The sequence below is a fragment of the Vulpes vulpes genome, chromosome 5, assembly GCF_048418805.1.
Source record: "Vulpes vulpes isolate BD-2025 chromosome 5, VulVul3, whole genome shotgun sequence".
NCBI classification, from domain to species: domain Eukaryota; kingdom Metazoa; phylum Chordata; class Mammalia; order Carnivora; family Canidae; genus Vulpes; species Vulpes vulpes.
The window spans coordinates 40,288,499-40,315,182 of NC_132784.1; the positions used below are offsets into that span (position 1 = coordinate 40,288,499).

The 26,684-nt window shown below is 41.8% G+C and overlaps 1 protein-coding gene across 10 annotated transcripts in view; it reads left to right on the forward strand.

Moving 5' to 3' along the window:
* WDR7 (WD repeat domain 7) overlaps positions 1-23,127 on the forward strand; it is a 350,640-nt gene extending 327,513 nt beyond the window's left edge. For all 10 annotated transcript variants that reach the window (XM_025997662.2, XM_072757950.1, XM_025997661.2 and 7 more), the window contains 2 exons: positions 14,632-14,736; positions 20,392-23,127. In XM_025997662.2, the coding sequence (XP_025853447.2) occupies positions 14,632-14,736; positions 20,392-20,595 (309 nt within the window). In that variant the 3' untranslated portion in view covers positions 20,596-23,127. The remainder of the gene's footprint in view (positions 1-14,631; positions 14,737-20,391) is intronic.
* Positions 23,128-26,684: the final 3,557 nt, after the last annotated feature.

Sequence of the window (26,684 nt, forward strand, 5' to 3'; positions counted from 1 at the left end):
AGCCTTCAGAAATGTGTCCAAACTGTCTTTTTAAATACACATACATACTCCTAAAGGGAAATATTAAATAGAAGGCTTTTGCTTAAAAATGAATAAAATTAGTATGTATAGTATTAAGTATGTTTTTATAAAAACTGTACCTGTAGTAGGGCATAGAATGTTATTTTAAGGCACGCTGCATGTTACATACATGATAGCAGTTATAGACATTATGCTAGCAATGTGCATTCTGAGTTAGAAACAAAAATATTTTCCAAGAAGGATTCATGTTTGCTTGGGAAGAACGTAAATTAAAACATCAAAGCAGTTAGTTTCCCTTAAGGATTGTTGGATAGCTTGTCAGTGCTGGAGTGCAACAAATGGGCCAGTGTTAACGGATTTTCACCTGTGTTACTAAAACATTTTTCATTGACAAATATTAATTGCTTATTAAGTGCTAAAGAGTTCAATGGTCCCAATATTGAATTCTGTAGTGAATTGGACTTTTAGTTTTGCTTATCATTAGGCAGTATGACTGCATTAAAAGATGCAGAGGTTTAAGCCAACATATCATCTACTCTAAGAACATCAAATAGGTATTCCCATAGAATTTAATCTCGGCAGTGAGATATTTAATTCATTTTCCTTTGCATTTAAGTCTCCTGCTCTTAGCCAAACTATAGGTAGGGAAAGCTTGTTTAGTATGCATTGTATGACTATACTTAGTAATAAAGTATACAGTATGTCTTGCATTGATACCTTGCATAGATTGATTTATGAATCTAGTGAATCATTGAAATTTCTATCAGAACAAACTTAGTGATTGTGATCATTAATACTAGTCTTTATAAAATCACTAATTTGGTTAAGCTATTTCTCCTTTTGAAAAAGATCTGTAAATCAAAGGGAGCAGCCAAAGTACATGTGTGCATAAACATGGGTACATACACACAAATATGTACAAGTTCCATTTTTAAGATAAGTTCCTGTGTCTTTACTAACTTTTTAATAATGTATCTTTTTTGTCTCTTTGTAATTATATTTGGAGACATCTTTCATTTAATGATCCTTCTAAAATATTGAAAGCTGTGGAGAACTGATAAAATTAATAAGCAAAGTTAAAATTAGAGAAATTAGACTATCTGGGCAACTAACTAGTATTGGTAGTTAATTACAAATTTAATTCTAATTCACATACCTATGTTTGATTCTAGAAATTTGACCGTTTATTAATTTATTTCCTGATCTCCAACTTGGATAATTACTACTTGATAAAGGATTGTTATTTAAAAGATAAAATGTTATCATAGTCCAAAACAGTTTCATTTAGCTCTTTCTTCTCTGCCCGGCCCTTCCACTGGTAGGGAAGGGCCTTTTCATCTTTGTCCTTTTCATCTTCGTCTTTTCGTCATCTGCTCCTCATGGGTTCCCTTAGTCACTTATATGTGATTTCACAGATACTCACGGAGAGGCTGCTGGGCACCAGGCCCAGTGGCAAGTGCCAGGTCAGTGCCACAGCATCTCCCTCTGTGCTAGTAAGTCCCAAGTCTGTCTCTCCTTCCCTAAACCTGTTCCTGAGTTCCACATTCATCTTTCTAACTTGCTGACATATTTCCAACTACTTGCTCAAGTTACTGTCTGCCTATCCCAAACCTAGCTCATTACAATTTCCCACCTGCTCTCTCTTGTCCTCCCAACCTAGAAACATGTTCTTTCTCTTATGCCCTTCCGTCCAGGTCCTGGTATCCCTGTGTACCCAGTGTGTGTCCGCATCCAGTTCCTCATTCGATTCCTAACTGACCCACTACATCTACTGTTACCTTGTCGTTTTCTCTCCTAGTTCCTTTCCCTTTTTCCCTCTGCCAGCATTGTCTTAGAACAGATTTGATCTGACCATTCTTTTTAAAAACTTCAGGAAATTCCCTGTTGACTGTGAACTTAAGTCCAGGCTTCTTGGCACAACAAAAAGGTGGTACATAGCCTGGCCATAGCTGCCTTTTTGCCTTATCTGCAAACCCTGTCTCTCCCTAGTGTCCCTGACCCCTGCACTTGTGTTGGCAGAGAGACACAGGAACGCCCGCTGCTCTCCTGGACCTCTCTTTTGTGTTTGCTAGACTCATCTCTCCACATAGGATGGCCTTCTGTTTCTGGCCAATTTCTGTTCCTCCTCTAGAGCTCAACTCAAGCACCACCTTAACTCTGTACCTTGTTCTGACAAATCCTACCCTGAACAGCAAGTAGTGCCTGACACCCTACTGGGGTGTCATGATCCGGGGGTCCTGGGATGGGAGCCTCACATCAGGCTCCCTGCCCCGGGGGGGCCTGCTTCCCTCTCTCTCTCCCTGACACCCCACGCACATGTCTGTTATGCATTAATTACACTATACAATAGCTGCTTATTGTCAGTCTCTCTCCTCTCCCAGATTCACTGGCAGGTGTTGTTCCTCATCTTTATACTCTGACACAGCCCTAGGATGTCATAAACTCCTAGTAAACATTTTTAAGTATATTCATGTTATTCAATTGTGAGGATAGAACAGATGGGGAGAGAGAATTTCAAGCGGACCTCATGGTAAGCGTGGAACCTGACATGGGACCCCCGAGATCATGACCTGAGCCCAAATCAAGAGTCAGACATTCAATCGACTGAGCCAACCAGGTACCCCCCTAGAACACTTTTTGGGTGATTTCTTTTTTTGGAATGGTAAGAATGTCAATCTATACGAAATGTGTTTTTGAATAATATAAATTCCATAGCTTTAGTACAATCTATGTAAGAGAGTTTTGCATCACCAGGCAGTATATACCTGGCAAGAGAGGTAAGAGAGCACATGTGTGAAGGCCATGTCCTGCTACTCAGGCCAAAAGCCATCTTCTGTTTACCTTGTCCCAGATCAGAACCCACGAAAAGTGCTGAGTTTGCCAGTTAACGGTGAGCACGTGTCTGCTTCAGGCCTGCTGTGTGAGGGCCAACAGGGATTTGAGAGGAGATAGAGATGAACAGCACAGTTGCCTGTTCTAGGGAGCTCCAAGCGAAAGAAACTGGGTTTTCCTTTTGTGGCCCAGTATTACCTTTAACGATACGTTCTCCTCGGGGCACCTGGGTGGCTCCGTGGTTGAGCATATGCCTTTGGCTCAGGTCATGATCTCAGGGTCCCAGAATCGAGTCCCACATCGGGCTCCCCTCAGAGAGTCTGCTTCTCCTTCTTTTTTTTTCTTTCTTTCTTTCTTTCTTTCTTTCTTTCTTTCTTTCTTTCTTTCTTTCTTTCTTTTTTTCTTTCTTTTTCTTTCTTTCTTTCTTTCTTTCTTTCTTTCTTTCTTTCTTTCTTTCTTTCTTTCTTTCTTTTCTTTCTATTTATTTATTTATGATAGTCACAGAGAGAGGGAGAGAGAGAGAGGCAGAGACACAGGCAGAGGGAGAAGCAGGCTCCATGCACCGGGAGCCCGACGTGGGATTCGATCCCGGGTCTCCAGGATCGCGCCCTGGGCCAAAGGCAGGCGCTAAACCGCTGTGCCACCCGGGGATCTCTCTGCTTCTCCTTCTGCCTGTGTCTCTGCCTCTCTCTGTGTCTCTCATGGATAAATAAATAAAATCTTTTAAAAAATTAATATTTATTTAAAAAAAGATACTTTCTCCTAGCTTCTTTGAAAAATCATCTAACCATTTTATGTTCAATTCTTAAGAATCCTTTGAATATTTAACAACACAGTTTTCAGTCTGGGAATATAAAAACAAAACTTTGTTCATTTGAAGATTTCTAGCTTGTGTTTGAATAGGTTTATATTAGAAATACTGATTTAAAAAACATTTAGCTCTGGGTCTGTCCAAATCTGAAGAAAACATTTTCTGTAACTTTTGAAGCATATGTGAGTCATATACTTTAATCATTTTATAATTATTTCATACCAATAATGTGAATATTTGACAATTTATTCACTCTTTTTATTTAAAACTGAACCACATTAATCTAAATCACATCAGCATTCCATATTTCAGTATCCATGAATCATCTTTAAATATGACTAATTATTTTTAAATGTTGATGAAAAATGTTATGGTTTGAGTTACATCTTTAGACTTTTTAGTGTGATATATCATTACTGAGCTTGAGAGTCTCACAATACTGATGCACTACTGTCATTTCATCAGCCAAAATTAGTGATAATTATGTTTTAAAATAATTGGAAGTTTGTGATGTCTGGGGTTTTTGGCAAATTTCATACAAAGTATGACTATATAAAATTGATCATTTCAGCATGCAGAGAAAGAACATATCAGTTATGTATAGCTTAATTGGATATTTTATAGTTACTTCATCCTGAAAATATTTGGTCTACTAAAGCAGAAGAGGGGTGGGTGTGTGCATGCGTGCATATGAACATGTGTGAGATGGAAGAAGCGCCTAAATATTAACAAGTGAGAATTATGGAAAATTTATTCTTTGAGTCTGAAAAAGTTCCTCAGTTGAATAGAAGGGGGGGTGAAACCCCTAAAACCAGTACATATATTTAACTAAGGCTGTTGTTTTGATGACCATAACATTTTAAGATTGGAAAGCAACTAAAGCTTAAATGTTTATTCTCTATTTGCTTATTCCTTTTTAAAGTGAATTTTGGGGGTGCCTGCATGGCTTAGTTGGTTAAGCGTCTGCCTTCAGCTCAGGTCATGATCCTGGGGTCCTGGGATGGAGCCTCACATCAGGCTCCCTGCTCCAGGGGGGCCTGCTTCTCCCTCTGTCTCCCTCTGCCCCTCATCCCTGCTTATGCTCACACATTCTCTCTCTCTCTCTCTCTCTCTCTCTCTCTCTCTCTCTCTCGCTGTCTCATAAATAAAAAATCTTAAAAAATAGAAGTCAAATTTGGTCATTTATTTATTTATTTTTAAAGATTTTAGTTATTTATTCATGACACAGAGAGAGAGAGAGACCTAGGCAGAGGGAGAAGCAGGCTCCATGCAGGGAGCCCGATGTGCAAACTCAATCCCGGGACTCCAGGATCATGCCCTGGGCTGAAGGCAGGCGCTTAAATTGTTGAGCCACCCAGGGATCCCCAAATTTGGTCATTTACAATTGATATTGGTGAAAATCGAAGCTTCCATATCATAAAAATCTGAAATTATTACTAATGCCTAGATTACAATAGTAAAACCATCTTGAGCATTTATCTTGATTCTTACTGTTCTTGGATAAGGTGTTGTTTGTGTGTGTGTGTGTGTGTGTGTGTGTGTGTGTGTGTGTGCACACGCACATGCATGCATGTGCTTGTTGGTGTATAATCCTCCACAAAAGAAATTTCAGAAACTATTGCTTGTGTCATAAGGATTACCAATATGTAGATACTGAAAAGCTCCTTTAATTCATCTATGTCAGTTAGCTTATCCCCAAATGGCTGTTAAGGAGCTTTGAGTCCGTGAAGATGGACAGTATATGCTGCAGCTCTGTTTCAGAATAAAGACACTATATCTTATAATCAAACTTAAGGTAGCTCGCTTTATTACATTTATCCTTAAATCTGTTTTCCATTTAGATGTTAAAATGATACCAAATCTACTTGTCTTTCGCCCTGAATGTATATTCTTTTCAATTAGATAGTGATAGAAAACTCAATTCATCGAATAGCTTCAATACCCTTTGGCTGGGAAGCCGCCACTACGGGTTGAGTCTGTATCATAGAGTTGGCATAATGTGAATAACAAGTATTGCCTCAGCCCTCCATCAAGAAAAGAAATTATAGAGATAAACAACCCATTTTCAACCCTCAAATCTCTGTTCAAAATCATTATAAAATTGCCAAAGGGCAGCATCTAAGCTTATGTGCTTACACTGTAGGAGATAGTACGGCCAATAAGAAACACTGGTCTCTCTCTTATACTAGAGAGTTTAAGGGATATATTTACCACCTACTTTCCTACTGATCAGTACTTTCAGTTTCTGTGGTTTGTGTCCCAAGTGAGAAAGAGGCCCCTAATTTTATAATGATTCCTTGGGGCACAGTCGAGCGAATGGGACCCAGGGCCAGTGAGGGAGGCTGCTGATGAGAGAGATGAAACCATCAAATTCTGTGGCCTGCGTGTCCCGGGGGAGCCAGCCCAGGCCATCCTCTTCCTTCCCAGCCAGTGAAGAAAGATGGCAGCTTCTAGTCTTTCAGCCTCTGCTTCAGATGTTTAAACTGCTGGGAACTGGGTCAAGGAACGAGTTTATCTTCACCTACCACTGGTGTAGGGGCCAAGGAACATGCTTTTTCCCACTTGTGTAGGACCACCCAGGTCAATGATGTCCCTTGGGAGACCTGGCCTTTTGCTGCCAGGCAGTGCTGTCAGTCCACAGTCCTCGGAGGGCAGGGGAGATTGCAGCAGTCCAGGGATGTTCCTCCGGACCCCTGGATATGGAAGCCACCTGTCCCCTGGTGTTGGGGACAGTGGGCACTTTCCAGGCAAGGCCTAGCTCCACTGTGGCCCCTGCTCTCAGGCAGCCTGCTGTTACCACCACACAGCCCCCCAAATCTGTGTTGCCGGGCCCAGGAAAGTCATGTCAAAATATTGGTGTATACAGGCGCCTGGGTGGCTCAGGTCATGATCCCAGGGTCCTGGAATCAAGCCCCACATCGGGGGGGGGGGGGGGTCCCTGCTCAGCGGGGAGCCTGCTTCTCCCTCTGCCCTTTTCCCTCTGCCCCTTGCCCTCGTTTGTGCGTTCTCTCTCTCTCTCTCTCTTTCCCTCCTTCCCTCCCCCCCCCAAACTAAATAGTCTTAAAAAAAAAAAAAGAAATATTGGTGTATAATGTACCTAATACCAGTTATATGAAAATCAGGTGTATAGATATTGAAGCATGGCAGCTTATAGTTATCTTTTACCTGGTATTCTGTGAGGCAACAGACTGCTGAGCCAGACTGCATGGATTCTAAGCAAAATCAGTTACTCCACTTCTCTGTACCTCAGTTTCTTCATTCTTAAGGTGGAAGATAATGTAGTATTCTTATAGGGTTAATCTGTAAGGACAAAGAAGTTTATATAAAAGTATGGGACATGTGCTGTGAACGTTTCTCCTTATGCTTTTTGGATCCCCTGCAGTGCCTAGCACAGCAGTGCACACGTATGTACCTTTTGGTGCACAATTTTAGAATCTGTTTGAAGGATGACAAAAGCTGCTTTGCAGTTGGCCTTTGATAAATCCAACTTTTTTTTGTTTTAAATTAAGGTATCAAGTTGTAGAAGTCATTTTTATCAGTGATCGCAGTCATAAGCTAGAAGCTGTGTTCTCTAAGCACCAAAGAGATAGTTTTAAGTGTCAAGACATTTGTAGAGAGCAAATAATAGCATAGGCTCATTGGACGATAATTGAGTGGGAGTACATTTTTAAATGAAAATAAAGAGCCAGAAAAAGAAAGAAAGAAAATAAAGAGCCAGAATGCAAAAATTAGGACAAATGACTTTTGGAAAGGGGAGAGGAAAAGGATTGAAAACAGGGACTGGCAATCTGTGGTCTTGTCAGAGGAACCCCCTCAAGGCATGTGGCCCAGCCAGGGCCACCCACTGGATGCAGGTGTCCCCACCCCGCTTTTCTAGGGATGACTGGGGGTACTCTGCATGGCAGCCATCTGCACGCCAGCAACTTCACCAAAGCTTTCACCAGCCACAGTTGCAGTGTTCTGGTAAAATAAGCCCAGTGTGGGTCTACCTGCATGGTGTCCTGAGAAACTATGAAGACACCCAGTTGCTAGTGCCAGCTCAGTCAGTTTGAACTTCCACATTTTCAGATGTGGTTAAATAAGGTGGCTTTCGGGTACCATCCAACTCTAAGATGGCATGATCGGGGAAAGCTTGGAGAGAGTTTAAGGAAAAGCCACAGATGTGATTAAAAAGTTGGAAAATAAGACTTGAAATATTCTAGTCACTGAGATTTTTTTTTAATCCTGAAAATACAAAATAAGTTAAAAAAAGTGTGGGGTGGGGGGGGCGCAAGTTGCGCTAACAGTCCTCCAGTCTATAAAAGGTTATGGTGCTGATAGGTGACTGGGTGCTCCCCATCTCTGCTGAGGCTAGAGCAAGAGGAAGCAGACTTACACCGTAGCATTTTGGATTTAGATTTGATACAAGGAAAAACTTCCCGACAACATACACTGTTAAACACAGAAAAGGGTTCTCAGGAGAGGTTTTAGAATCTTCTCTAGAGATATTTGAAAACAGAATAGATTTTCATCCGTCTGGCCTGCTTTAAGGAGCCCTGTTCACCTACAGAAGAGAATAGGTGACCTTTCAGCATTCTCAGCAACATCATATGGCCGTAAGGGCCCACGTGCTAAAAGGCTGGAAAAGACTTAGTTCGTAGCAGTAATTAAATTTTACTTGGGTCTTCTAATCGCCCATAAGTGAAACTTTTTCTTAAATGCCATTATCTGCCTAAATTATTGTTTTTTGAGCAGTTGAACCTTGAATATATAATAAAAGTTTCACAAATCGGTTGCTTCAAAGAAAAGAAAGGAGGCGTTTTTTTTCCTGGAATGTAATTAATTCTTAACTTTTCAACTCTTTGGAAACGGCTCTTTTTTGATGAGTCTCTGCATCGCCTGACAAACAGAGCTGTCAGAGCGATGTCTTTGTCGTCTCTGCCCTGAGCCGTTGCCTCCCTGCCAGCCAGCCATGAAATCAGTGGCCTCGCTCGCTACTGGATGTCAGGAAGGCATGCCCGTCAGCCTGGCTCCCTGTCCTCATCGGCCTTTCTCTGACTTTGGCACGGTCTGTGAGAGATGTCGAATGTATGGCTGGTGCCCGAGGGGCAGAGGTGAGCATGTCCTGAACCTCCCATGGCGTTGCCTGTTATCCTTGAGAGGAACCAGCACGAGGAAAGTGTCGGTCTTGGTAGGCATTTGGTATTACTCTCCTTTTCTCCTCGGGGCTCATCCTACTTCCTAGGCACTCGCTTCCCGGATTATCTGGCCCACCTCCAACCTGTGTGCTGTCTCTGTAGGCGCCCTTCATTCAGGCTTTCCTTGAACTGAGGACACCGGCCATGCTTGTGCTTCATGAAAGCATGTTTATCCCCTTTGTGGTCTCCATCAGAACACATTCTAGAGAACAGAGCTCAGCCAATAGCTTCATTGTATTTCTAGAAATGTCAGAGACCATGTGCAGCCAAGTGGGGACATATCTGCAGCTCAGCAGATCTTTCAAGCACCCCCAAATCACAGCTGCCTGTCTGAATCCTAAGCTAGCCATGCTGCTTCCTGAGAAGGCCTACGGTCGACATGGCCTTCTTCTCTCAGCCCCTGTACACCTCGGGTGAGGCCAGGGCAGTGCAGTCCAAGCTCTTTTTATTTCCCAGGTCATTTTAGCACGTGTCCTATAAAATACAAGGCCCATGGTTTATAAACCTTCCCCTTGGGATGGTGTGCATGATGGTAAAACCTTACCTACTTGAGGAAACCTTTTCTTCATAATTTCTGTCAGAAGTGGTAAAGTATTTTGTTTGGTTGGGTTTTTTTTCCTCCCCTTTCAAGAAGTAGTGAGACCTACAAGTAAATATAAAATGTTCTCTTTGATCTCATTCAGTCTTATAAAGTAGGTGTAATAGAGTCCAACAATTTGGTTTCAGTTCTCAGACTTGTCATTTGGAAGGCGAGTATCAAGGGAGAGGCCACGTAGAGTCGTTTTAAAGACGATATCCTCGACAGTCCTAGCTTCCAACAGCACCGACCATATTATTGTTGAAAATCCGTGTACAGAAATTCCTTCTCTGTACAGGAAGGTTAATTTTATTTCTTTGCCAAGCACATGGAAAGTGCCTGTTAAAACTGCTTGGCAAGTGCAAGTATTGCTCATTATTAATCCTGCCTTTCAGTTCCTTTTCTTTGGTAAGAAAAACGGGAAGGGATGTTTAGCAGTTCAACACTCTATCTTCTGCGAAGGGTAATTGCTTGATTCTTTTTGATGTTCATAGCACTTCTTGAATTAGAATAATTTCTTTATATTCCATTTCTGTCTTTCCAAGACAGCAATTACTTTGACGACAACTATAACAAGACATGATGCTCATTTGCATATAAATATCAGACCACACCTTCTTTTGTTTTGAAACCTGTTGTCCTGGGAACTGTTCTTTACAGTTCAGCATTTCAGATGCCAGCCATGGGGTTCGCCCATCCAGAGCGCTTTACAGGTTCGCTGTGATCTGTGCACAGCTGCATCTCTAATGCCGAAGCGAGGTTAAAGTCTGTTCAGGTGGTGCCTGCACAGATCTGAGAAGTTCAGAGATTCTGAACAAAAGACAATGGCCACATTTCCATTACACTGTGTTCTGAAGCACCTCTTAGGCTGAGATTGTAATGAACTCACCAGATGTAGCAAACCATTGAAAACAGTGAGCTTCCCTGAGCTACCATGAGTGGTACTTGCTTTCTTACAAGACAACAGGTCTCTGAGCGGACACTGCAGTCAGTGTTCCAGGGTTTTCTCTAGGCCGCTTTAAGGCGCCCTGTGGGGTGCCTAGCAGTATCTAAGCGTGTGTGCACGTGCACATGTGTGTTCTGAATTTAAGAGTAGTCCCCCTTTGCCCAAAACAGACTTGAAAGAAACTCACAAATGAAGTTCAGTATCTAATGGGATGTCACAACAACAAGTGGAAGCAGGACAATGATTGTGAAGTGAGAAAGTACTGACCACTGCACACCTAGAAGGAGCATGCATTTAGTTCTGGGTCTCCTGGCAGTAAAGCAAGCACGTGTTAAGATTATGAAATTATTGTTACATGATAAAGCAACGACATTTATCTGGAAAGGTAAACATAGTATTGGCAGAAAAGTCCAAGATGACATCTAATTCAAAGGGTCTACTGTTAGAGGCACTGGATAGCATAATGATGATGTCCTCAGCCGACCCAGAAGTAATCGTCAAGTGGATGTTTTAAATACCCACCCTCTGTAAAAGATGAAGGCATAATATGAAAATATTTCTTGAAGACTTTTCTGGACCTGCTGGTTTACGGCCAACTCACTGTTGCATTCTTATTGTCGGAAGCACATCCTGGCTGCTGATTAAGGAGGGATACTAATGTGAAAGAGGGCAGGTTTAGCATTCTGTTTTGAGATTTAAGGAGCCCAAACACCAGAATCATCCACTTCTACACAGAGTTGGGCTTCGGGGGGCTTGCAAGAAGGGCCAACTTTTCTTAGGGGAGCTTTTAGTCTACTCACACTTTTAGATGCACACCAGGACCCCAGAGCATGGAAGAAACTATTTTGGGTTTTTTTTTTTTTTTTTTTTTGGATTTTCTGAGTACAGTTGACATACAATGTTACATTAGTTTTGGGTGTACCACAGTGATTTCACAAATATATGCATATACTGTACTTCCCACAAGTGAGTACCTATCACCATATAACACTGTTTTAATATCATTGACTGTACTTCTTATGCTCTGCCTTTTATTCCCATGACATATTCAGTAACTGGAAGCTTAGATGTCCCATTCCCTTTTACCCATTTTGCCCATTCCCTCCTCCCTTCAGGCCTCCCTGCCCCTCTGTCTTCTGGCATCAGTTTGTTCTCCGTGTTTATAGGTCTGATTCTGCTTTTTCATTGTTCATATGATTTTTTAGATTCCGCATATAAGTGAAATCATATGGTATTTGTCTTTTTCAGTCTAACTTAATTCATTTAGCATATGCCCTCTAGGTCTTTCCATCTTGTCACAGGTGACATGTTCTCATCTTTTTTTTTATGGCTGTGTAATATTTGTGCATTTGCACGCGCGCACGTGCATGTACACCACATCTTATCCATTCATTTACTGAAGGACTTAGGTTGCTTCCATATCTTGGCTATTGTAAATAATGCTACAGTAAACATAAGGGTGCATATATCTTTTCAAATTAGTATTTTCATTTTCTTTGGGTAAATGCTCAGTAGTATAATTACTGGATCATATGGTATTTCTGTTTTTAATTTTTTGAGGAGCCACCATTCTGTTTTCCACAATGGCTACACCAATTTGTATTCCTACCAACACTGTAGTGAGGGTTCCTTTTTCTCCACATCCTCACTAACACTTTTTATTTCCTGCAGAAGAAAATATTTTGAATCAAGTATTATTAATGGAAGGATTGCATTAAATGCCAGGAGAGACCAGCAGGAAATAAGGGAGCCAGGCAGTGGGTGTTAGTTGCGCAGGCCCTCTCGTGTGTGGGAAATTGGAGGGCAAGTGTCCAGCCCAAAGGGGCCGCCTCTGCTCATCCCTGGCTGTTGTGGCCACGTACAAACAAAGGTCCAGGATTGCCCAGAGCTTCCAGTCTTTCAGGAGATGCAAGAAATCTTAATTTTACGTGATATCTGATGAATTAGAATATGGACCCAGAAAACATTTTTTTAAAACATTTTTCAGGCCAAACCAAACACATCTACAATCTGGTTTCAGTTTATGGATCTTCAGTTTGCAACCTCTGTTTTAAAGCACAACTGTCTTAACCATTACACAGCTTTAAATTGGCCCCATAAGCTTTCAGACTTTTAGCTGAACTGAATCTTGATTTTAAAAAACAATTAAAGATACTTTCCAATAAGCTCATTAAATTGACCTACTAAGTGGGAATTGTCAGTTTTCCCCCTTTTAATTGGTTAAGCTCTTTACCCTCATCCACAATATTTTCCCTTTAGTGTGGTTGGCCGAATAATTATTCTCCACACTCACCCTGTTGCTTGATTTAGCACATTAGTGCCTAGCACCATGGATAGTTACCATATCTGTTTAATGACAGGTTTAATGAAATCTGTTTTTAGACTACCTAGTATGCTTGCTGACACTGATTCTGGGATATGTGATTAGGGCATTTTTTTCCCTTAAATTGTATACTCAAGTAATCGAATTCTGTGATTGTTTACATTTGATCATTTTTTCCCAGTTTTATTGAGATACAGTTGACATATTATATATGTTTAAGGTATACATGTGATGCTTTGATAAACTTATATATTAAAAAATGATTACCACCACAGCATTAGCTATCACTTCTATCTTGTCACATAATTACATTTCTTTTTTGTTGCTGAGAACATTTAAGATCTACTCTCTTAGCACCTTTCAAATAAATATATATATATATATATATATATATATATATATATATATATATGGCCATCTTTAAGAAAGGAGAAATACAAGCATTAATATTACTTATTGGGTTCTTATGTGCCATCATGCAGAGTGCTACATATATATATATATAGTAGCTCATTTAATCTTCACAAAGCTCTTTGAGGCAGGTATTATCAATATCCCCCTCCTCATCATTCCTGCTTTCTAGACATGGGTGCTCTGAGGTTAAATAACTCCCATCATTTGCCCTCGGTCCTTCAGCAAAATAGTAGAGCCCAAATGCAAGCCAGGCAGCCTGACTCAGAGCAGTGTTCTCTGCCAGCCTAAGGCCTCGTGTTTTTACCAGTATAACATGTTTTCTCTGAGTGTGGAAAAGTAGGTGTTGTTTTGTATCTCACAGTGCCCTGAGAGTCTAATGACAGAAAAGAACAAAATCCAAAGAGCACTGAGAAAACTGTATACCCATCCCTCTCTCCTCCATCCCTACCTCATTTTAATCACTCAGCTCTGAATCATGAGAATATTCTTCCTGAAATTTACGGTGTGTATGGGGCTGAGTCACATAATGAGCCTGATGTTCCCACCAAGACTCAAGGTTCACAACTGTTCATCAAAAAATAGCAGATGGAAATGAACCTTCCTAGTGTCCTAGTCTAAGAGAACGTATTTCTCCACTCCTTCCAGACAAAGGAAGGAGACCAACCCATAACTTATAAGCACCCTGCATGTTGGCTAATGTGATAGAGGTATGATCTTAAATAGTTGAGTAAAAGGATATTAATACAGTATTATGCTAATTTGCTTAGTGTGCCAGTATTTTTGAGAACTTAATATGATTATTAAACTTGAGTATAATTTTTTATTAGTAAAGACCTTTTATCATAGACCTAGTCTAAAATACAACTCCCCTTTTTTCAATTCATGGTTAAATCAATGATAGCTATTTGGCAAAAGTCCAAAATTATCCCCGTTAACTTGTTTTTAATAGTATTTGATTTATATGTGCTCAAGCCTCCAGCAGGTACCCTTATGTGTGTTTACTAATTGCAGCCATATGAATTTAAACACAGTGTTATTGGTTGGAAATGAAGCATAAAACATGAAAAATGTATAATTATTAAGGGCTGAAATTATAGTTTTTAACTCTTTCCAGAACAGGGATGTTATGATACAGCTTTGTTTTTCATTTCAGATGTGTGAGGCTCCTACATAGACTTGGTGATCACTTGCTTACCTTCCTTATTAATTGTAAAGTTCTTCCTTCTAATGGAAATAAATGAATTAACACATTGGTTTGCCCAGTAATCTATGCTTTTCCCTTTGGACTCATGCTGTTCTCCCAACTCAGATACAGGTAGATTCTTCAGAACAAGATTAAATAAAGCCCTTGGCTATATCACTGAGAGAACTTTGGTTGCTTTTCCCCTTTTTCTAATCTGATTTTATAAATAAAGAACATAAGGGTTGCTAATCTCCATGGCATAACTTGTTCAGCACTGAATGCATTAGCATGTGTGTGTGTAATAGTTCTGTGGCATGCAGACCATTAATGACTGAATTTTATTTTAGACAATCCATGGACACAAGGGACCAATCACTGCAGTGGCCTTTGCTCCTGATGGACGATACCTTGCCACCTACTCAAATACGGACAGCCACATTTCTTTCTGGCAGGTAAGCGTTGATGCTACAGGGTCTTGAAGTATGCTGCATGATTTGCTGTTGCTGGAAAGACTTCCTGTTATGCCTGCCCACCAGCCCTTCCTCCTGCCCTCCTCTCTCCTTTCAACAAATATCAGGTATTTATTGTGATTGATTGTGTGCCACATGCTAGCATGCAGGGTGCACTGAGAATATTTAGCCATCTGGAGAGAGTGGGGTCCGCTCTCCCCGCACTTGCAGTCTGAGGGAGACACGTGTAAATAAGCAAGCAATCATGACACAGAAGGGGAGCCTGAGAATAAGGTGGTGGGGCTGATTCACAAGAGGAAGTGACGTCTGAACCGAGACAGGATAATGCTGAGGAAGGGCCAGATGGTAAGGGTAGGGCCGAGTGGGTGTGTAGGGAAAGGAAGCAGCCTTTCAGTGGTAAGCAAGGGCACAGCATGCCTCAGGGCCTGGCCAGGGAGGCACTGCCGAAGGCTGCAGGCCTCCAGCACGGCAGAGGGCACAGGGAAAAGGCAGCCAGGTATCACCCTCAGATCCCTTTTATATTATCTCACTTCTGTTTGCATTCTGAATTCCCCATATAATGCTTTTCCTTCCCAAACTATCAAAACCTTTTCAAAAACCCGAGTATCATTGAATGGCAGTTCATGACAATGCCTGTGTTTTAATTCTAATTAAAATGCATATTATCTTTGAGTGCCTAATTTTTACAATAGAACTTGTTGTATCCTCAGTGATTAATCTCCATCTCATCTTTTTCATTCTCTTCCTCCTGATAATTATAAAAAAAAATATTAAACATGATCAACTCCCTCCCTCATGAAAAGCCAATTTAAAATTAGGTTGTTACCTTTACTTTCCTAGAATGCAATATGTTTTATGAGATTCAGTTTATTGCCTTGAAAGCATAAAAAAAAAAAAGAATGAAAATTTAAATAAGACTTCACAACTTGATGATGGTTTTAAAAAAAAATCAATAGCTAATAAAATGTAAAACAGATACAATAAATTGCTTAATTAACAACATGCTATTAAAGCATGACAACTTCCAAATCTGTCACAGACTTTTCCTGCCCTTCCTCTAATTTAGTTTTCCAGTTTATTTTCTCATTATCTTTTCTCCCAGAATATATCTCCGAGCATCTTAATTGGCTTATATTAAACTCTCTTCTTTGGAGGTCTCACCAGTCCCCATTTCCACAGCAGGCCACCGGGGGCCTGAGGTTTGCACTCACCCCCACAGTCCCACCACCAGCCCGTTAGGGGTCCACAAAGCGGACCCTTGCAACAGCGCTGCTCTAAAGGGTTTTCCCGCCAACTAGTGTTTCTACACAGTGGCCTCTCTGCACGAAATGTACTCTGATACAGATTTTTGCTGTTTCCTGTGCTCTTGGAATCCCAGAGAAGTGTTTATATAAAGCTCCACGTTCATTTGGTACTCATTGGGCATTGAAGAGCCAGATGCTGGCCTCTGCCTTCAGGATCCCGAGTCAACAACCACAGTCCCTGCTTCAAGAGCTTGGCTTGGTCCATGCTTCCTTCTGTGGAATAAACAAAAACAAATCTTTTTGGTTTTTGTCCAATTTGACTTTCTCAGAAAATTTGTTTTATGAAGGAATGCCTCCTAACTTAGCCACATATGAAACTGTTTCCCGTAGTTTCCTGATGTTTTCTGTGATAAAGCTTTTTCCCCTTACCTCAGTGTTCAGGGTGCTCTTTCAATATATTCATCCCTTCCTTGAATTTTTTTTTCTATTTTTATCAGAGTTCCTGCACAGCACATTGAGGGAATTACGGTTAGCGAGGAATTACGGTTATCCTTTCTTACCTCAGAGCTCAAGATCATTCACTAGATAGATGGTAGCTTTTCGAGATACTTTCATCTTCCAGTTCCCCTCTTCAGGCTCCTGCTGCTGCATCTGGGCTTTGCCAAGCACACTTGAACATGTGCACCTGTACGTGTGTCCGTGCACACTGGAGCCACAGCAGGCTTCCTTGGCGCACACACTCTCCACTCCCAGGGCACCTCGTGCCGTCCGCACTTGTGGGTGTGCAGTACACAGAGCACAGGGGCAGCCCAGACAACACCAAGTCTTTTTGCCCCCAAACCCAATGTCGGGATGTAAAACACAGCCCATTTCTTAAATTGTACCCTGTTAGGTGTTGAAATTTAAGTGGAAGGCACAGTAGCATTTCAGCTTCATCAAGAAAATACAATACAACCTCTTCCAGAGGTTGGGGGGGGAGTTGATTTGAATTAAAGAGAGTCTAGAAAGCAATGCTGGATCTCCTGCTGCTCTCCCAAAATGGGCTTTGCTGATTTATTTAGATACATATTGTTTTGTTCTAATGATGTATGATAATACTTTTATATTATTCCAGTAAATGTACTGTAATATATTTTGAAAACTTAATGAAGTCTTATTAATACAGGACCTTACAAAAGCTATGAGCTATTAAAATCTTTGCTGAGAAATGAGTGTTAATGAGAAATATTGGTTGGATAATTACTCAAGTGAGACTTAGTAAAAGGCTTGTGTGCAGCATTACTTACACTGAGAATTGCATTAAAACACTTCCTGTTTTGATGAATTACATCTGTATGTGTTTCTGTGTGTTCAGAAAATAATCTTCACAGAACTGATTTGGTGAAGCATTATTTTTAAAGGGAAGGGAAAAACCAAAGTTGCCTTTTAGTTATTTACAAATTCAGCTATGGAATGACATCACCCAGCAATCTTCCAAGCCCTTTGATCCTCTGACAACATATTCCTATTAGTTGAATATTTCACATCAGAGTATCATGCCATTGGTATTTGAACGAGGGGAGTTGAGCAACGAAATCAAATACAGCCATGATTCTTTCATCTAAATTTCACCCACTACCGTCCAACTAGTGAGTATCCTTCCTCAGAAATGCTGAAAGTAAACTAGATGGATACTGGTATCGCTTATGGCTGTGTTTTCCATCACGAAATAGAATCCTGTTCAGCCCTTTAGAAAGGATACTGTAAATCTGTGGCCATTAACATGAAAAGATGGTTCTCAACATTTTGTCGAATGAAAAAGGCAGATTGTAAAACTGCCTTCTAATATGAGCCTGTTTTATGTAAAAACCCTTAAACTCGCTTCTCCTTATACAGACCTATACTTGGAGGTCTGGGAAGAAGTTCACCAAAATGTTAGTGATTGTCCTTGGGAAGTAAGATTTCAGGGGACTTTTGCTCTTCCTTTTTATTCCTCTTTATTATTTAAATGTTCCACAATGAGTATTTATTATCTTTGTTATCAAGAAAAAAATGTAAGGTTACCAAACACTCAAACTCCAGGTAGCTCGTACTCAAAGCTCAGACTGCCCTTTCACATTGTTTGTAAGTCGGTCACTGGTCAAGAAAACATGAATATCGAGTAACAACATGGTTTGTAGTTTCGGTGAGTGTTCTTTGGCAGAGCTTTTTGGGAAAAAGAATACTCACCGTTACTATGTCAGATTATCTCTAATCTGAAGAGGTCACGGGGAAAGCATGGTCTGAGGAGCATCACGTTATTGTCACCTGAGGGTCTTGATCATTTCAGCTGTACGCAACTGTAGCAGTGCAGTCCCGCCTAGGACCTCACTAGCCCTGTTCTGAGGCGGAGAGGCTGTGCGACCCTTCCAGGGGTATTTATCAGATCATTAAATGTTGTATCAATCATTCATGAGCTGGCTCAGCTTATATGGAGAACCCAAACGGAATGATGGGCTTCTTGGTATCGTTTTTCCATCTGTAGCATTCCAGTAACGTACTCTCTCTCTCCCTGTCTCCCTTTGGCCCTCAACCCATGTCTTTTATGTGGCTAAATTTTTCAGGAAAGAATTAAAAATAAAGAAGTGGCTGAGCATGTTGGATACCCTTAGCACTTGGAGCCACCAGCAGAACTCAGGCTTCATACATATTTTCATAGAAAATCCATAAAAAATGAAAAACACTTTGTAGTTATTTATCAACTGAGAAATGAGGTTTTTGTTTTGTTTTGTTTTGTTTTGTTTTGTTTTAAGCACAGTATGCCTGTTGGTGCCAGTTAATTTTAACCACCAATTTTCTGGATCATTTGGCTCTGTTCTGTTAGAGAACTAAATTATTATGTACTGTTACTTTTTGTTCAAACTATCAAACTATCAAATCTAGCTCACCACCACTATTTCTATTTAAGCTATTTGGGAACCTTCAGAAAGCAACAAGACATTGATTTTTGTCTTTTATGGCATTTTTTGGAAAAAGGGGAGAAAGAAGCAGGGAAAGAAGTTTTTGGAGGATGACAGTAAAGTACTGTCTAGTTTTAAATGTTAACTTTAACAGAAAGAGTTAATGATAACCATACATTTGGTTTTAAAATGTGACCTCGTACACTAGTGATTTTTTTTCACCTCTGTGTTGTGTTCGGCACTATTATTAATGCAGGAAAATCAGTAACATTAGTCATCTTAAAAGGGTTATTACTCAAGATGATTTAAATTGTGAAAATGTCAGTGGAGCCTGCACGCATCCTGCTAGAGATGCCATGATTTACGCCCTCTGACACCATCGTGCTGCTGAGAAGGGCCAGAAAAAAGAATGGCTTATATTTTGCACTGATCCAAATGCAGAGCATGATACCAGCAATAACACATCTTACAGGTCCTCAGATTTGCCAAGGTTTTAGGTGTCAACCATTTGTATACATTGAATCATAATCTGCATGCTTTACGCAAAACCTTAGAGTCATATGCATTTAGATGGGGGCTATACTGAAGAAGAGAATTGGAAATGAAAATTAGCGCAAAGAAAAATAGTATTTCTGAGACCTCTTTTCTGATTTTCAGTATGTTTTCCATGTGATTTGCAATAGCACAAAAGGTATCTATTGAAACACATTGTTGAGTAACATTTAGAATCTGCAGGATTCTTCCGACCCCGTTGCTCAGGTAACAGTTCACTGAGATAACTGCCCTGCACTTGGTGTGTAGCCCTTGGGCCGAATGCATGGTCGTTCACCAGCCATAGTTTCCACATTATTTTTCACTACCGTGAATGGATTAAGAGAACTTAAAATTCAAATCAAATCCCGAAAAGCCACCAAAAAAGCAGAAATCAGCTGATAAAAATACACTGCCAGGAAAGCACTCAGGTGCTCTCTGTTCAGCGAGGCAGCAAAACAGCCACAGATAACCGTGCTTGAGATGCGGTTGGCTCTGGCTTTCCCCTTCAGAATGAACCAGAGCTTTCCCGAGACTGAATTCTGTAAAAAGCAGGTGAGGCGGGAAGGGGGGAGGTTTGAGCCCCGACCCGGGGCGGACCCCGCGTGGCTTTGCTTCCCTGGGTGGACGGGAAGGGCCTAGGGGTGTCCCAACAGCGCCCGGATCGCGGGAGCCGGCGCGGGCAGACACCGTCCGGCCGAAGGGGCATTGGCATCTCAGCCCCCTTCCCAAAGACGGGTGCCTCCCTGTGGCAGGTCCTGCCCAGGGTAGGATTCTCCGGATTGGTGCTGCGTCCATGTAACAGCCCCAAGCGGCCTCCCGCCCCGCCGGGCACCCCGTCCGGGCCAGGCTCGGACTGCTGCCCAGGGGAAGCCCGGGCAGAGCTCGCGGCCGCAGCAGCATCCTTCCAGTGACACGTGTGCCCCCGTCCCCTGTCCCCGCAGATGAACACCTCGCTGCTGGGGAGCATCGGCATGCTCAACTCGGCGCCGCAGCTGCGCTGCATCAAGACGTACCAGGTGCCGCCCGTGCAGCCCGCCTCGCCCGGCTCCCACGGCGCGCTCCGGCTGGCCCGGCTCATCTGGACCTCCAACCGCAACGTCATCCTCATGGCCCACGATGGGCGGGAGCACCGCTTCATGGTCTGACGCGGCCACCTGCCGGGTTGCTCTGTCCTTCCCCGCGCGGATCGTTCCTCAGTGCCCGCCCGCGTCACCCGGGGTGCAGCCGAGGCCCTGTCACCCCTGCATGGCTCTCGGGGCACACTCCCGCTTGTGTCCCCTGTCTGACGCCGAGGCCTGCACATGCCGCGCTGCAGGATGGGGCCCGTCCGTGACACTAGGTCATTTTGTTCCCCCGGCCGGGGTGGGGGGGGTGTCCAGTCCCTAGGAGCACCCCTGTTGCTTGGTGCACCAGAAGCCTCAAATTCAGTAAACACTGTGATTGCATTCCCAGCCTGGATCAGCATTTTCATAGAGCTAACACCCCCCCCCCCCCACCGCCGTCCCCCCGAACTGCTGCTTGAACCTGGTGGTGTTGACATTGGGTTTGGAGGTCATGTGGCAGTCCTAATTAGCGAAGTTATTTTCCTTTGGATTTCCTGAAATACATTATTGTTTATACCAAAAAGATTCGGTGTTTACATGGTTGGTTCCCCGCCCTATGATTGCTAGGAAACTACTCACTACAATTTCCTAGGGTTTAGCCACTACTGCTTTATTAACACCTAACAGATTTGAGATTAATGAGAAAATAGACCAAAAAAAAAAAAGTTCCTCCTCACAAGAGAATACAGTTTCCCAGACACCTAGCCTTCTAAAATGCTCATATCCTGCTCAATAGTATATTTAGTAGTTTGAAATAAAAATCATCACTATTTATGATCTAGTTAATGTAATTATCCAGTCATTATAATCTCTTAAATGGTCTTTTATAATAGAGAACTGAGTTTGGAAGTATAGCATATATACTAAATAAGAAGATTCTATGTCTGTTGCTACAGGTCCTTTTAAAAAAGACCTTACCCCATCCCTCCAGAAACCTCACAGACCTGTAGTCCCCACATGTACAACCTACGTCAGTTATGTAATAGTTACAGTTCAGCCTTCGAACTGATCAATTAAAAACAAAGACAGCATCCCTTTTTACACAGTGTCCTAGAAAATTAGTAACTATGGCACAAGCATTCAGGAGTACATATAAAACGTGAGGGCTCTCAAGTTATTTGAGCCAACACTGCAAGGAGGGTGTTCATCATACTTCAAAGGAAGCTTTAACTAGGTCGCTTTCTTCTCCTTCTGTCAAATTATGCTGGTTCTTGCTCATGGTGGTGGAAAAAAAAAATCCATAAAATAACATTTTGTATGAATTGCTCCTCCTAACAAATCTTGATCTGTACATAGTTGGGGATTTGGTGGTTTGGTTAGTCGATTGGTTGACTAGGCACAATGGTTTATTAAATATCAAAACAAAATGACTTATTAAATTCAGAGCAAATATGAAGTTTACAGAGGAACCAAAATGATAACGGGAACATTTAATTGGAAAAGTATAGATTGTCAGAGTTCATGTAATATACAAAAAAAATAGGATCACAGTCCAGGAACAAATACATGTGTCATTTATTGAAACAGATTTTTAAAGAACATGTTAAGAAATTAAGATCACTGGAACGCCTCTTTCCTGTTGATATGAAGTATGTTATTTGCATTGATGGCGAACCTGTACTGTTTCTTGGTTTTAAGACTTTGAGTGTTCTTTTAAAAGTGAATTTATGCCACATGCATGTACATTGTATTTATAAAGATTATATATGTAGTTTCCAAGGAAGAAACAAAGACTATACAGTGTAGATGTATTCGTTTGGTGAACATGCCCGTTGTGTTCAATATAGGTAAAGAAACTTGCGGTTAACAAAAGACGCGCTTGGTTTTTTCCAGTGGGCTCCCGAGTCTTCTTGATACCCAGCACATGTTTACTTTATGAACTTAAATAGGGATTAATTTATTCTAGACTACAAAGTTGTTTTGGAATGATGATGCAAAAGTATACCTTAGAGAGTTTTTTAAAACAAGATGCATCAGGAAAAAGGTGTGAGACAGTGGCAGGCCACCACAGACACACCGTGGCACGCACCACGGAGGCCTGGAACAAGTGCGGGGCCCGGGGGCCAGATATCGGGGCAGTGGCCACAGGCCAGCCCATCCCACATGCTGTCATTGGCCAGTAGGATATCCCTACCATACACCTGGGGCGGATGATACCTGAGGGTTAGACGTCTCTAACCGCTAAATGAGCATTTGCCTTCTTGTTACCACAAATCTCCCCTTGGCTATTTTGACAACTACAGTCCCAGACTTGATCACAGCTTAGACTTCTCAGCACTGAGGTAAACTTTGTATTGTCATCCCAGTGTATGCTTTTAGTGTCTTATTGATTTCGTCGGCACCGTATTTGGACCTATCCTTGTAAACGTAGAGACATATGTGGCTTCCGTGGTGATTTACAAGCAGAAGATGACATGATGTGACACCTGTATGAAAATGTAATGATTGAGCTCGCTGTGTGCAGCGACTGAATTAAAACGTCTGCCTCTCAAGACATTTCCACTTAATAGATTCTATATGTGCTGAATGTCCCTGTGTACATACGTGTGTTAAATAAAACGGAATTGTTCTGAAGATTGTTTTTCTCATTAAAAACATTGTTCACTCTTCGTAAACATTCTCAGTTGAAATCCATATGCTTTCTCCCCCCGCCCCCTTTGGTACCAAAGTAAGCCTTCTGTCTGTGCACTCATTTCCCCGGAGGAGAGCTAGCTTCAGGAAAGGCAAACTTGTCACAAAGGACAGTGGGACAGAAGACCGGGAAGACCAGCCCAAGTGTGACCCGACTCCTGCCAGCAACTCAACAGCACCCTCTGTGGTTTGGGCAAGGGAACTGCACGCGTGTCGCTCCATCTCCGCCCTAACTTGCTCCTAAATAGGCTTCGTTGTACCGGATTCCATCCTGTCAGACTTCTTGAGGTGGGTTGGCTGCCCCGGAGTCGGGGGGCGGGGGTGCCGGATGGAGATCATTAGATTCATTTCATTTAGGACTCAGTTTGGAGCTGAATGTGAATCCCTGAGGTAATGGGTGCCATTGGTTTCCAGGAGAAGCAAGACGAACAAAATAGGTCATCGCTGAGGGCTCATTAAGTGGCGAATGTGCGTCTTTAATTTTCACGTAAGAATGTAGAACGGCCTACACCGAGCCAGCCGTCATGTAACTGTGATTTTCTTTCAAAAAAGGGTAAACATTAAAGGAACTGCCGGCCACATCTTCGGCCCTATTCAGAGACCCAGTGTCCATCCGGGAATTGCTTTAGCGTCTCCTGGTGACTGCAGTGTGTCCTTATAGGGAGAGTAGGGGCCGTTCCGGTCCTGTATGATTGGTGATCACATAAACTGATCAAATGTGGAAAGGGCATGACATTAATAGGAAGGTAAAGCCAAGCAGTGCTGGGTGAACTTTCACCTTTCACCCCTTCAGCTGACTGACAGAGCTGAGTGTTGGAGAAAATCAATACTTTGGAGCCAGGAGGGAAATATTTCCAACCTCTAACTAGAGAATGTATTTTGACAAGGCCAAGATAATCCAAGCTGCACAGGAGAAAGAGAAAAGAAGACTCATTTTTAAAGCTTGACACTTCAAGGTGCTTTTGTACGATGGTTTAGAGATCGTCAATACATACAAATACCAAAGGTCAAAAAGAAAAGCCAGAAGAATTTCAAAAATTAGATGTTCGGTTCTTTTTGCTGTTTACAAACTAAAAAAAAAAAAAAAAAAAAACTGCAGAGAAGTGTGTGCCTGTAATTGTTTAAATGAACCAAGCTCACAATGCGTGTTTGGAGGTTATCATCCCCCTTTAATCAAACCTTACATTTCTGGAGGCAGCACATAAATAGTGAATGCCTAAAAGGGTGTTTAGACTTTGTGGTTCTGTACGTTTCTTTTTTAAAGACGTGAACTGTTTTTTGAGCAGTTACATCGTTTTGTGCTCCCATCCCAGCATCTTGTTTTTCGATTCACGTTGGTCCTGCCAGGAGGTTCCATAAGCCTTACGGCCCCCTTCATATTTGGTTCATTCATTTGCAGGAGAAGAGAGTTCGGTACCTACCGAACTTGAATTGTCTCTAGTTTCCCGGGTCCCTTTAAGCAAATTACTCATAAAAGTATTCTAATTAGTGCCCCGCTGAGTGAGAGGCTGATGCATCTCTAGGAAGAAGGTAAGCAATTCGCTCCACTCTTACCAGCAAGATTAGATCCATTCATTCTGGGGACAGATTCCTCCGTCAAACGGATATAGATTCTTTTCTTTCCACAGATAAGAAAATGAAGTCAGATGGTGCCCATCCCTTGCAGCCAAGCTCAGGACAAAGGAATCTGGAGTAACTCTAAGTATCTGACCCTGTTTTCTCCCGGACGTGCCCCGTCAGGCGTGCTGTCAACATAGGCTAATTATGTGAGTATTAAGATAACAGTGGAAAAAAAAAAAAGTAGAGCCTTAATGTGGATGCCTTCCTTCTCATTAAAAAAATTACACTCTATTCTGAGAAGATAGATCTGGCTGGAGATTTCAAATTGTATTTGTTTCAAAAGGAGGACACAAGAAACCAAGAGCCCCTTCGTATTCTTCAGTCTCTCGGAGAAGGACAAGAACCTAGCACATGGCCGGTTTGTAGTAGGTATCAAGTAAATATGTACTGCAGTTGTTAAATCCGTGAGACGATGCCTATAGAATGCTTGTTAAGAGTGGTACAAAGTACGCATTCAGTGCATGTGAGCTGAGCGTGTTTAGTAGATGTTTAGAAGGCCTCACTGAATGTGCGTCAACAAGGTTGTGAATTATTTGTGCTCTTTGGAAAACATTGTTGGATTGCCGTTTTGTGTTTTTATCGCTATCTAGACTTCAGTAAGGGGATCCCTGGGTGGCTCAGAGGTTTAGCACCTGCCTTGGGCTCAGGACATGATCCTGGAGTCACGGGATCGAGGCCCGCATCGGGCTCCCAGCATGGAGCCTGCTTCTTCCTCTGCCTGTGTCTCTGCCCCTCTCTCTCTCTCTGTCTCTCATGAATAAATAAAATCTTTTTTTAAAAAAAATCGACTCCAGTAAGAGGTCTGGACATTTACCAATGTCCTGGTTCTCCCTGGATTCACCACATTGCTGTGTGCGACTGTCTTCTTGTCAAAACTTGTGGACCCTGAGAAATGCCAAAATACATGCTGGCGGATGGGCCCGCTTGATTTACAGCTATTGAAGTTATAACTGATTCTTCCGAAAGAGAGTAGTTCATACTAAATTTAGGACTCACAGTAGCATCAGGGTTGGTTTTGGCTTACTAATATGAGTGACTGTCTTCAGACTATACAAAGTTATCATAGAGGAGGTTTCGTGGAATCCCAAAAGCACGGGAAATTGAATGTGGAGGTTCTATTACCAACCTCTTCTTGTCTTGACTGGTATCAAAATGACGTAGCACTTCACTTTACCCAAATGTGAAATGTCTGGCCTAACATTTGACCCACCCAGTGGCACGTAAGGTTTCAGTGAAAATTTTTGAATTTTAATTCAAAAAAATAATACGAAGAAACATTTTTATTCAGTTTTCAAGTATCTATTGAACCTTAGTATATGCCCAGCATACGTCCCGTATTCTAGTGTCCTGGCTGGTGAGCCAAGGGCCACAACACCAATGGAGTAAGTGCCAAAAACAGGTGGCAGAGAGCGATGAGAACATTGGAAGTGATTCATTCTCATAGCATAGAATCAAGTTAGAGAGGAAGGCCTTGGGCTGAGCCCTGAGGAATAAATACAAATTAATTAGGATGATGAAGGGATGTTTTAAGATAGGAATTTACAGAAGTCCAAGCTGTTATGTGATCTGATGGATATAAAGTACTTCAAACGTACAACCCGACAGGCACAGGTGGGCAGTGCCCTTCACCTGCAACTGTTACTGCACCTACAGGAAATGAGATTTCTCAGCCAAAGGACATTTGAGAGCTGGAAGGCAAAAATTATTTTTTTAAAAAAAGTGTCTGCAAAACCCTAATAAAAGATTTCTCTTTTACTAGTTCTCCAAATCTCATTTTCTATTAAACAAAAAAATATATATATATATATTTGTTTTAAAAATCTACTACGCATGTTCCTTATGGTGTGTGCTGCTCTGCTGGGAGCACGGGGAGGGGAGGC